Source organism: Notothenia coriiceps, unplaced genomic scaffold (assembly GCF_000735185.1).
Source record: "Notothenia coriiceps isolate Sejong01 unplaced genomic scaffold, NC01 NC01_scaffold00000791, whole genome shotgun sequence".
Taxonomy (NCBI): Eukaryota; Metazoa; Chordata; class Actinopteri; order Perciformes; family Nototheniidae; genus Notothenia; species Notothenia coriiceps.
In genome coordinates, this window is record NW_011333492.1 from 76,119 (window position 1) to 87,738 (window position 11,620).

Here is an 11,620-nt window from a genome sequence, read left to right on the forward strand (position 1 = left end):
AAAGTAATGTTAAAGTAATTTTAAAACATTCCCAATTGGAAACACACAATTTAATTCAAAAAACATTATGAGGATACATTTGACGTAAAAACATGAGCCCAGTAATTGTTTTAAAAATAATGTGGTGACTGTTTTGTGGCATTTGTTTCTGATGGATGTGAGTGTATGTCGTCTTATCTGGCAGCCCCTGAGAGCTTCAGCCGGTGACTTGCTCTGCTGAACCTCCGCAGAAGTACTTTCTGTGTGTGTGTGTAGCCGGTTAGCATCATGGCGAACGTTGTGGATACTAAGCTATACGACATCCTCGGAGTTTCACCATCTGCCTCTGAAAATGAACTAAAAAAGGTACGTCAGTTACCAATTCGAAACAAAAAGCAAATGGTTTGATCAAAACCGTGTGGATAAAAAGAGAGCTTGCTATTGAAATGTGGCCTATAAACAAGCTAATCAACGTGAGCTAGGTTACTGTACGCTAAGGCTAGCTAATGATTTTAGACGCAGCTAGCGGGTTTGCTAGTCTAGCAAGTAAGCTAAGCTAGCTAGGTAAGGATTCTGTACTCCATGGCACGGCATTGTTTGAAGACCATTGAAGCTATTTATTGGTGGTTTTGAAAGGTCAGCAATGTTTGCGATGTTCGTAGTGTTAAATGGCTGTAGTTAGCCTGCCTGAAAAACAGGTCACCACGAGTGTGATAGCCTACCGGCTATTGACGTCAGTTGATACATTCCAGCAAATAGCCTTAACCAAGTCGCGCTGAAATTCAATTAAGTAACGTCTAAACAACTCGTCTGAAATAAATAAGTAGAAAATAAACCCTCTGGTGTTTGGTGTAACATTTATTGACGCTAAACTTGGCTTGAGTAAACGTTTATCGATACACATGATGCTTGTTGGTTACCACGGATGTGGTATCTAGATAACGTTAATGTCACTCGACGTAAGCTAACGTTAACGATATACGTCTTTGTTTACCGCAAAGTCCATTCAAAATCAGTCAACTAGGGGTTGTTTATACTCATTAAACGTTAGGCCCTTGCTAACATGACTTGAGACATTTATCCAGATGTTTATTTCTCGTATATTCTTTGACATAAGTAAACCACATGAACTAACCTAATGTTAATCTAACGTGAAGACAAACGCCCATCCATGTGTTTTTGTCTTCCAAAGAAATCAGCATTCAAGGTGGTTGCGACAACCGACAGTGTGATTTACTTTCAAAACGATTTTTTGTCAACATGAAGCTTTCAGATTTTATGTTAGTGAATTCTCGATTTGCCAGAAGACCATGATAGTTGTGTCTTGTCAGGTTAACACAAAAGAAGGGTTTCGGATGTCTTTTTGTTGTCTTGCGCTCAAGTATTTTGAAGTATAGTATAAGTGTCGAAGATGTCAAAGGCAGCGATGCTCTTCCCAGTGTCCTGATGTTTTTGACAGCAGGCCCGCAAGTCAAGCCCTTGGCTACCGAAGGATATTTAATAGGCCTACATTTAGTGATTTGCTAGCAGAGCTATTTGACAGAGTTGGTACATAGATCAGCGAGTGAACACAGATTGGTTCACTTTGATGTTTGGTTTATTACAGGCCTACCGCAAATTGGCCAAAGAGTACCACCCTGACAAGAACCCCGACGCTGGAGACAAGGTAAGATGCACCAAAGTATTTCATGTTAACATTAGCACCATCATAGTTAGCAACAACAGCAGCTCCATTATTCAACAATTGGGACCTAGAAATGATGTCAACTTAGTTTATTATGATCACACAGCCTACCTCTTTGAGTATTAAGACAAGGTACAGATCAAAGTACAGCATATGAAACGGTATTTCCCTAGTGAGTGTACATCCATGTTTGATTTGTATTTCTCGATGACTTAATTTGACACATTCTGCATTTTTTGTTTTCTTTTTACTCTGTCACAGAGGCTCATCAAAAACAAAATGTGGGCCTTTTGCTGTGATCTACGGATTTGTTTGTCTCCTGTCAAGCTTTCTGAATTCTTCTTTTGTTTTGTTTTCCAGTTTAAAGAGATCAGTTTTGCATACGAGGTTCTAACAACCCCAGAAAAAAAGGAGCTTTATGATCGCTATGGAGAACAGGGGCTACGGGAAGGAGGTGGCGGAGGAGCTGGGATGGACGATATCTTCTCCCATATTTTTGGCGGAGGACTGTTCGGGTTCATGGGGGGACAGGGCAGAGGACGCAATGGAGGCAGGAGGAGAGGGGATGACATGGTACACCCTCTGAAGTAAGTGTGTTAGATACAAACAGTTTGGGTACTTACAATGGGTGTTTCTAATATATATTGTGTTGTTGAACTCATCTTATCCATTTTTGTCACTCAGAGTTTCTCTTGAAGACCTCTACAATGGCAAAACCACCAAACTGCAGCTCAGTAAGAATGTTCTGTGTGGTGCCTGCAATGGGTGAGTTGCTTTGAAATGCTTCAATTTAATCATCACATGATTGGAAACTAGTTTTAATCGCAGCAATTATAGACATTCCTGTTAACAATGCCGCTGTTTCCCTTTTTAGTCAGGGGGGTAAGGCAGGAGCAGTGCAGAAGTGTGTGGCATGCAGAGGACGAGGTATGAGAATCATGATAAGACAGCTGGCCCCTGGGATGGTCCAACAGATGCAGTCCGTCTGCACAGACTGCAATGGAGAGGGTACTTATATCTGTTAACCCTCAGACACGTGTTATACTTTAAACATATACAGATATTTTACCGAAATGAGCACAACGTCCCTCTGAAATCGTCTCATCTCTGTATGTGCGCAGGTGAGGTGATAAATGAGAAGGACCGCTGCAGAAAGTGTGAGGGTCATAAGGTGAGTAAGGAGACCAAGCTCCTGGAGGTGCATGTGGACAAAGGCATGAGGCACGGACAGAAGATCACATTCACTGGGGAAGCTGACCAAGCACCAAACATCGAACCAGGAGATATAGTCCTGGTGCTGCAGGAGAAAGAACATGAGGTAAAAAAAACTAAAACTGGTGGTTTCAAATAATACATTTATTTATTGTCCTAGATAAGTAAACATTCTTTACAGGATGTTTTTACACTTATTCGATGTAGATGTTAAAATGAAACTACAACAAACCTTTCAACTCAATCTAAATCAGGAATTCCGCCGCGATGCCAACGACCTTCACATTGTTCAGCGCATCGGCCTGGTTGAGGCTCTGTGTGGCTTCCAGATGACCGTCGCACACCTCGATGGACGTCAGTTGCTTGTCAAATATCCACCTGGCAAGGTCATTGAGCCAGGTAAACATGTCTTCATACCACAGTAATTGATTTGATCTCTTTTATTAAATCCATGCTCTGTTTTTTTTTTTAAAGCTAGATTTACACTCTATTAGCCATTTTTGCAACTAATAAGTCATTTTTATTAATCTCTCACTAACTTTTGATATGATGCCAAACATCTAAAGTGGTGGACATGTATAAAGCATAGTTCTTAATTGCCTGACAATTCTGTTAGCACATGTCACAATGTATAGTACATGGTTTGAACATTAAAAAGTCAAAGGTTCTTATTGCTCCTTCCTGCCTTTTATACACTTTTTGTTGATGTGTTTTTGTGGCAGGCTCTGTTCGAATGGTGAAGGGCGAGGGAATGCCTCAGTACAGAAACCCATTTGAAAAGGGAGACCTTTACGTCAAGTTTGATGTCCAATTCCCTGAAAACAACTGGATTAGCCCCGAAAAAATGAATGTGAGTGACTATCATTAAACATCGTGATTTGCACAATCTTAACTTTATTATTCTTGAATGATTGTGATGTCATAATACATTTTGTATTAAACTCGATTGTAATTTTTCAGGAACTTGAGTGCTTGCTGCCTGCTCGCACTGAGAACCCTGTCATTTCAGCAGATGCAGAGGAAGTTGACCTGACAGAATTTGACAAGAGTCAAGGGTCAGGAAGTGGAGCCAGGAGAGAGGCCTACAATGATAGTTCTGATGAGGAAGGGGGTCATCATGGCCCAGGGGTGCAGTGTGCACACCAATAGAAAGACTCATAAATAAAGATGTGCGCACACATAAACGCATATATACATGAACGTCCCCCCAGTCCCATTGCTAACATCGTCCAAGACATGACACGCATACATGCAGGTTTCTCTCAGATGTACACAAATACATTTACATTTATATCCACCCTCATCATTTCCATGGTGCCCATAAAGTCAGTGATTTGTTGGACACGTGATGACCATTTTTGTGTTTATGGACAGTAGTGCTCGTCATAGCTTCCAGCAAACAGGTTCATTGAATGAACTTGACTTGGACCACCCTGTTTTCATCCTAGGCTTTACCTTTCACTGTGGGAAACACCAGTCTAGTGTATAAAATGCAAATATTGTTGACTATCTTGTATATGGTGTAGTTTAGTCTATCACACACAAGCGCATGCTGCTTTCTTGCTGAAGATCTTGCACTTGTATATCCGGGGTCCAGACAGGACACTACAGAGAAATCTTGACACCACACCTGTTCAAATATCAGTGTGTGACAGCTATCAAAGTGCCCTGCTACCATAAATGCTGACCTGAATACAGCCCTAAAAGTTTGTCCTCTGCACAGCCTAGAAGCTCATCCTCTAAGGTGACCCGTCATGTTTTGAAATGGAACGGTTTCTGTTAAGTCCCCTGGCTGTCACATTGCTAAAATATTAAAGTCCTTAGTAAAGCTCCTGTCAGCTATGTTTTCTTAGTTTGGAAATCAAACATGCTTTCTTTGTTTTGTTTGAAAGTTAGTGTGTCCGAGACCACATAACTTGAACCTCAGTTGTGAACTGTTCATTTGGTTTGAGGAGATACTTATGTGTGTGTGTGTAATGCAGTGGCTCAGTGTGTGTGAGCTGCTGTGGAATGTTCTGGCATATTAGAGCGATAGGTAGTACGGCTTTGTGTTGGACTGCAGTGTGAGTGGACACTATATAGGGTCAATTTTAAGAGGTAAAAAAGCCGAATGTTTATTTGCTATCCATGTAGACATTTCCCTCTGCTCACCAGGGTTGAGAGATCTCCCTCTCTTGCAGGAAAACCACTGGGCCCGCACCAAATCTATGTAATATACATATCTCCCCATCGTAGTGTTATTAGCCAAACTTACATCCTTTGACATGTTAAAATATTCCTGTCCCCATATACCTGTAAATAGCAATAGCCCGAGTCCAGAGGTGTATTCAAAGTCTACAGCTGTGTCTGTTGTGTAGTCACATTGTTTCTTACACAAGCGAGTAATGGCCAACAGTGCCGATATAAATGGTATGTTCACATATAAAAGAGTTGATGGAACCTCTGTAGACTTAACATGCACCTGTGGGACTCATTATGTATGCAACAGGGATAATGTGTACACAACTAAAGGGGGGGTCATTGATAAATGACATTACTGTTGATGCTTATGTTTGTCGAGATGATAATTAACTGTATAATAAACAACTCACTTCAAATTTGACATCTGTTTTATTTCATATGATCACACCACATCTCTCATGTTGTGTTAATCTGAATTATACTCGCACACATCAGAATATTATCTGATAATTAATCTGGGTAACACTCCTTGTTCAATTAGAAATTAATTAAAGAATCTGTAGTTCCTCAGTCTGCTCCATCATTTGGTTGTCTGCTGTGGAGAGCTACTGGACCCAGAAGTTCCTTAAATCCTGCAGTGTTCCTAGAGGATACAGACAGGAAGTACAGGAGGTGCTGGTAAACATATTGCTACAGTGTTTTGTAAACTTAGTCACCCAGGTATATCATTGTTCTATATATACTATAATCACCCAGGTGTGAATAACATCTGTCCCTTACCTGGCTCGTTTGGACTGCATGACGTAGGAGCGCTCTCTTCTCAGCTGCTCCAGTCGCTCTTTGACAACCATCTTTTGCTGATTCTTGTCCTCCTAAAACGCAATACAAATACTGATAATAAATAAATGGGATACAACTATTCAGATGATCTCAATATACAGCATTTTACCTGTGGGAGATCTTGTGTGAGGTGCCTTAGCCTGTCAGTGTGTTTCAATCCAAGCAGGTCTTCCTCTGCCTTTCTGTTGTGGATGATGGACAGATGCTCCTGAACCTAAAAGACAAACTGTGTCACATCTGAATACTCTTTCAGTGCCCCCTTTCCACCTCTCTTTATTGGGTAAAGTTGTGCTAAAATCCCTCCTCAGCTTTCTCTCACCCTCAGTAGTTGTCTCTCTTTATCTCTCTGCTGCCTCTGTTCCACCTTTCGTTGCATGTCCACCAGGTTGCGCATTGTCCTTTCTCTCTCCATCGCAGACACAGGCTCTCTTGCTCGCTCTCTCTCCATCAGTGTGGATTCCCTCATTGCCTCTCTTCCTGCAGGGCTACAGTCAACCTTTACAACAGGAAACAGCAGACATGGCACTAAAATAAGTCCATTATGTAAACACTGGTTTAGCAAGTCTGCCCAAAGATGAAACAGCAGACTTACTGTGACTTGTGATTTGTATTCGTGGTAATCAACATGAGCTGGTTCAGGCCCTCTCAGGTCCCACAGCTCATTGGCACACATTTCCACCTCGAGCATTTCTCTGTCCACATCTGGGGTCTCTTTATTACCCAGTTCAGAGTAGTAGTCACTAGCATGCCGCTCAACCTCAGGAGGTTCAAAGATGTTTAGAGCCTGCAGGGTCTCTGCTCCCAAAGCTTTTGTTTGCAGGTCACATTCAAAATCTCCTTTCTCTGGTCGATAAGTTGTTGCTCTTTCCTCGAAGGTCAACTAATGAGAATTTTAGAAGGGAATACAATCAGATGCATGTCATACAATGTGTTATGATCTGCTCTACACTTAGAGAGTACCTGTTCTACTGTGCTGTCCTGCTGGTCTGCAGACTGTGCGTGAGGATGATCTGTGGATTCAGAGCGGAGCTGAGTGGGTTTCTTCTCTTCTCTGTCACTCTCTGCTGAAGTCTCCTCACCCTGTGTGTGTTCAGCTGTGCTGCTTGTGTCACTTGACTGTACTTCCTGTCTCTGTGCTGCTCCTGCTGCCCTTCCTTCCTCATAGTCGGTCTCATCCTCTGCTGGTTGGCTCCAAGCAAAGGCGATCAGTGAGCCCTGTTTCTCAAAACTCTGGGGGCTCTTTGTTGCAGCGGCACCTTCTTCACCCTGGGCTCCCCCGTCTGTGTTGTGAGTATTGCTTGTTGCATCTGATACACACAAGGTCTCCAAGTAGGGCAGATCTTCCATGACTGCTCCACAACCTGGGGGAAAGCATAATTTTATAGTTGCAGTTTTTAGTTTTTGGTGATCTGTGCATGCCTTGCTGTGTCTGCAGTACCTGTACAGACGTCCTGTTGGTCGGTACATTCTGTGGCCTGCACCACCTGTAGGTCACTGATTGAATCCACGCTTGAAGTTTCATCTGGCCCTTTGATGCTGTTTTGAGCATTGCTGCTACTTTCTTTTAAGTTTGGATCAGTAGTGAGTATTGAGCCTGAAGTAAGAGGGGCGTCTGATATCAGTTGGAGGAGGTTGGTGTAGCGCGGTGCTTGAAGTTCAGATTTATATTCATCTCGCAGAGCTTGGATACTCTCTGCACTCTAACGGAAACACATAATTAACAACAGTTGGTGCTTTATTTAAAGATTGTGGGATCTTTTGATTGGATGCTGTGGTGGTCTGACTCACCTCGTCCTTCAGTGCTGGCAGTAATGTGGTCGCTTGGACCTCCTGGAGCTCCATCAGATGGGTCAACAGGAGCAGGGAACACTGCTCCAGCTGGTGTTTGTACCGCACTGCTGTTTGACTGCTTATATGAGGCTGGGGCTGATGGTCTGTTTGCTTTAAGGGGGTCTGAGTGTCATTGCTTGTCTGCAGGCCGGTATAGATTTGTCTCAGCCTTTTTATACAGGCTTTTCTCAAAGCAGCTTCCGGGTTACTTTCTGCAGAAGAAACAAGAAACAAATAATGAGAAAAAGCAAGCTGACAAGCATGCAGGAGAAATAGAAGCACATATTGATTTACCCTCCTTTGAAGGCACTGGTTCTTGCAAATCCTCCATGGAGACCCTGTTTGCCAACTGGACCAGGTGCTCTCTCTCCTGATCCTGAATCAGCACCAGCAACTGCAGCACTGCCTGCTGAAACAGGGCCAATGCTTTCGTTCTGATGCTCATACAACTACTGCAGTGTTTTTCTTTCTGCCAATACTCAAGAAACATATACTCAGAAAATAATATTACTTTAGGAGCAATGATATGACCTGATATGCTGCTTATGTCTCAGAACAAGACATCTGACCTTACCTGCTGTGGTGACACTGAGATAAAGTCTTTCTTCTGCTCTTCCTCTTCACCATGTAGCCATAGGGTCGCCTGTTCTGCTCTGCAGGGACTCTCTACATGTGGCCTGAGAAGATATATGTGGGACAGATAGCATACACATGAAGCTGAGTGTGCAAAGTGCATAAAGACATGGAGATAGTTTCCTCTTTCACCGTTCACTTTAAGCATTTGCTCACCATGTCTCCCAGGACTGCCGAGCTGCCAGCAGAGCGCTGTAGGACATCTTTTCTCTCTGGGCTCTGAGAGTTGCTAAACTGATGAATAAACACAACAGTCTCAGGCTCTCCCTGTCCAGCCTGGAAGAGAAGAGATTAATGAATAAACTCAGCATGTATTCACAGCCATATAAACCTCACAAGTAATTCCTTGAATTAGTGTTAACTTGTTATACTGTAGGTACAAGATGAGTACATCAAGAACTAATTTGAAATGGTTTGATATTCTTGACCTACTCCAATGTGTGAGTACTTACCTCTGGCCCAGGACAGTTAGAGTGTCCTTTTCTTGTTGACGAAATGTGTGTAGCTCACACAGGAGCGACACGGCAGACCATGACTGTTCCCTGGACTCAGGAGGGCTTTTCACGCAGGCCCTGCAGGAGAGTGATTTTTATTCTTGTGTTTATGTTTGATGCTCATTAAGGAAACCTGGAAGGAGATTTCTAAGCTTAACATTAAGTACAATATCTTTTTTTATAAATAACTAAAGGTGCGTTATTTTTATTGCTCCCTGAATAGTCACTTTATTACAAGACATTTTGCTATATTGGTTTGGATGTTTGTTGACATTTTTGATACTTTGTTATTATTTCCTCTTAATTAATAACCTGTGAATTGCAGATTGATTATTATGTATGTCATAATGATGAAAATTATCATTATTGTGTTTTACCTGTATATTCTGAATGCTCCTGGCAGCTCCGACAAACGAAGCATGTCTCCTGACTCCAAAGCCTCATCTGCACGATCTCCTAGCCCCTCCCTTTCCTCATGTTGTTGCCATGACAGCAGGGTCTCCCAGATACTCAGAGCTGTGGTATCACCAAAAATAAGATGAGGCAAAAGAAAACACAGGAATGTGAAGCACCTGGAGCAGGATCCATGATAAGAGGAAGTTATACTTAGAATTGAAGAGATTGTCTGTGTTATACTGCGGCAAATGTTCAGAGAAACGTTTCCTTACTGTAGTGCTCCTGCAGCATTTCTGTGTAAAGCAGCTGGGTCACCACATCATACTTCACTTCCACCAAGAGAAGGACGTCTGACGTGGAGACACAGCCCCAGGCCTGATGCCGTACCCCGAGGCTTCTGCCCTGCTGGGGGGGCAATACACTGTGCACACCCTCTGATGTCAATCTAAGAAAAACACAAACACATATCATCAACAGTTATAGAAATCACGAACTTAAGTGTATAATGGCTAGGTTTTAACATGGAATGAAACTGGTAATTGTTTTTAGTGGTTAAAGGTAAAGTAAAACAGTAAAAGTGTGTGCTTTAGTAAAGATACAACTATATGGCTTTTGACAGAAAAAGAAAAGCAAAAAAAATGAATACACTAAGTATGACTATTGGATGTCAAAGACTTTAGGTGGGTTTAGTTTGATAAACGTATTACTTTTTCTACTTGTGCTACTTTTTCAATATGTTATAGCATTTGACATTATTCCATATTGTCACTTTGGCCACTACTTCCAATTTCAGCAGAAGTCATATAAGAAGTAAGCTTGTTGTAAATGAAATCATATTTTGTGCCTATCTTACAGTATGTTTAGAAAGTATAGCATACATCTGCACGCTTTCCTGAAACCATCACATAAACATAAAGTAGGCTTCCGAACAATAGTATTTGAGTAACATTGAAAGTTATTTTGGTTAAGATGCTTACCTGGCCCAGCACTGCCTGGCTGCCTTCCTCAGCCTCTGCACACCTCTCACACTCCCATGCAGCTCTTTTTTAAAAGTATTTGGATCTGTGTTTTGGTGGAGGCATTTCTGCACACAAGGATCCATAATAACTGGTTTGTCCAACATATAGAGAGTGTTGAGATTTCCAACATTCACCAGCTGGAGGTCCCAGTAGAGCTACAGATAACAAAGTTGACACTTAGTAGAGATGAAAAAAATAATATCATAGTTAGTATGACATTTAGTAAAGAAAAAATAAATTAATGATTACCTTTTCCTTATTTTCTCTGTCCCTTTCCATTTCAAGGAGAACATCCAACACATTTTCACCAACACAAGACCAACTAATATCACCTCCTGCAATCTGAAACAGGCACAGAGAGATATCCCATAATGACAAATGACATTTGATGAAACCATAGCCGCTTTGTTGTTTAAAATAGGACTATGTTTCTACCTTCTTCTTGGCCACATGTGCTTCATCAGTGTTGGAGGAAAAATGAAACACTTTGAGGTAGAGGAGACTCACATCTTCAGAGGTAAACTCTGCTCCGACAGACATACCCAGGGATCGGTACAGACCGGCGATACAATCCTCAAGAAACATGCAACAAGGTGAGTTGTAGTTTACACACACAAAGAAAACAGATGCAGTTCTCACCCAACATCAAAACATCTTACCTGCTCCATGTTTTCACCACTGTGGACTGATAAATTATACAGGCTGTTGCTATAGATACAGTTGTCTTCTGGACAACAGCTGGATCAGGTTACCAAGCAACAAAAGTGACAGTGTATCTGTCAGAGTGAGTAATATGATACATGCACATGTGACACATTACACCTGACTGAAAAGGGTCCTGTGGCATAGCACCAGTTGTGAAAGTTGTCCGATCCCAGCCTGTAAATTGTATATTATGTTGCCTGAGGCATACATTATATAAATTGTCACAGATCCTACTGGTAAATTCATGGTAAAACTGCATTTTATGGGCCTGTCATTTCTTGCAGATTTTTTAACAATGTCTCATTAGAAATGAGAAATGTCATTAGTATTGGTATTATAACAACAGGAATTACATTAGTTGATCTTATAAGCAGTTGTTCACTGAGAGGAATATAGATTAAAGAAGTGCCAATTAAATCCTAGTCTATAATCATCCCTTATTCATTTATTATTTGAAACATTATTCTCCATATGAGTTGAACTTTGACGTCACATCTTTGCAAATTAAGCAAACCTGTCACTTAAAGCAGTTGACATTATTTCATTAGAAATGTTACATTTCAACACTTTTACCTCTTTTGTAATTGGAAAAATCACATATTTAATTCGAGGAAACCTCATAGGAAATCAGTTTAAGAAGAAATTCG

At 41.5% G+C, this 11,620-nt stretch overlaps 2 protein-coding genes across 3 annotated transcripts; one reads left to right on the top strand and one right to left on the bottom strand.

Annotated features, from left to right (window-relative positions):
• The first annotated feature begins 188 nt into the window (after positions 1-188).
• Positions 189-5,472, top strand: dnaja2b (DnaJ heat shock protein family (Hsp40) member A2b). Its single transcript, XM_010785109.1, has 9 exons — positions 189-345; positions 1,586-1,645; positions 2,024-2,250; positions 2,348-2,428; positions 2,538-2,671; positions 2,785-2,981; positions 3,130-3,274; positions 3,598-3,725; positions 3,836-5,472. The coding sequence occupies exons 1-9, from the start codon at positions 268-270 to the stop codon at positions 4,022-4,024; spliced, it is 1,239 nt and encodes a 412-aa protein (XP_010783411.1). The 5' UTR covers positions 189-267; the 3' UTR covers positions 4,025-5,472.
• Positions 4,412-11,552, bottom strand: LOC104957452 (uncharacterized). 2 transcript variants are annotated; one of them, XM_010785099.1, is made up of 17 exons: positions 10,704-11,552; positions 10,518-10,610; positions 10,227-10,423; positions 9,522-9,694; positions 9,231-9,369; positions 8,812-8,931; positions 8,516-8,635; positions 8,301-8,403; positions 8,021-8,132; positions 7,685-7,938; positions 7,335-7,596; positions 6,857-7,257; positions 6,489-6,776; positions 6,216-6,392; positions 6,006-6,110; positions 5,837-5,928; positions 4,412-5,699 (listed from the first exon to the last, which is right to left on the bottom strand). In XM_010785099.1, the coding sequence occupies exons 1-17, from the start codon at positions 10,851-10,853 to the stop codon at positions 5,624-5,626; spliced, it is 2,862 nt and encodes a 953-aa protein (XP_010783401.1). In that variant the 5' UTR covers positions 10,854-11,552; the 3' UTR covers positions 4,412-5,623. The 2 variants fall into 2 exon arrangements, with proteins under 2 accessions (XP_010783401.1, XP_010783395.1); XM_010785093.1 differs by having other exon boundaries at positions 8,021-8,135.
• Between the last annotated feature and the right edge of the window lie 68 nt (positions 11,553-11,620).

Bases quoted from the DNA above. Each gene is read 5' to 3' on its own strand.
- dnaja2b (XM_010785109.1), top strand. From the start codon at position 268: ATGGCGAACGTTGTGGATACTAAGCTATACGACATCCTCGGAGTTTCA. The intron at 346-1,585 runs GTACGTCAGTTA...GGTTTATTACAG, and splicing joins CTGAAAATGAACTAAAAAAG to GCCTACCGCAAATTGGCCAA. The intron at 3,726-3,835 runs GTGAGTGACTAT...GTAATTTTTCAG, and splicing joins TTAGCCCCGAAAAAATGAAT to GAACTTGAGTGCTTGCTGCC.
- LOC104957452 (XM_010785093.1), bottom strand. From the start codon at position 10,853: ATGTTTCTTGAGGATTGTATCGCCGGTCTGTACCGATCCCTGGGTATG. The intron at 7,939-8,020 runs GTAAATCAATAT...TTTCTTCTGCAG, and splicing joins ACCAGTGCCTTCAAAGGAGG to AAAGTAACCCGGAAGCTGCT. The intron at 6,111-6,215 runs GTGAGAGAAAGC...TTTGTCTTTTAG, and splicing joins AAGAGAGACAACTACTGAGG to GTTCAGGAGCATCTGTCCAT.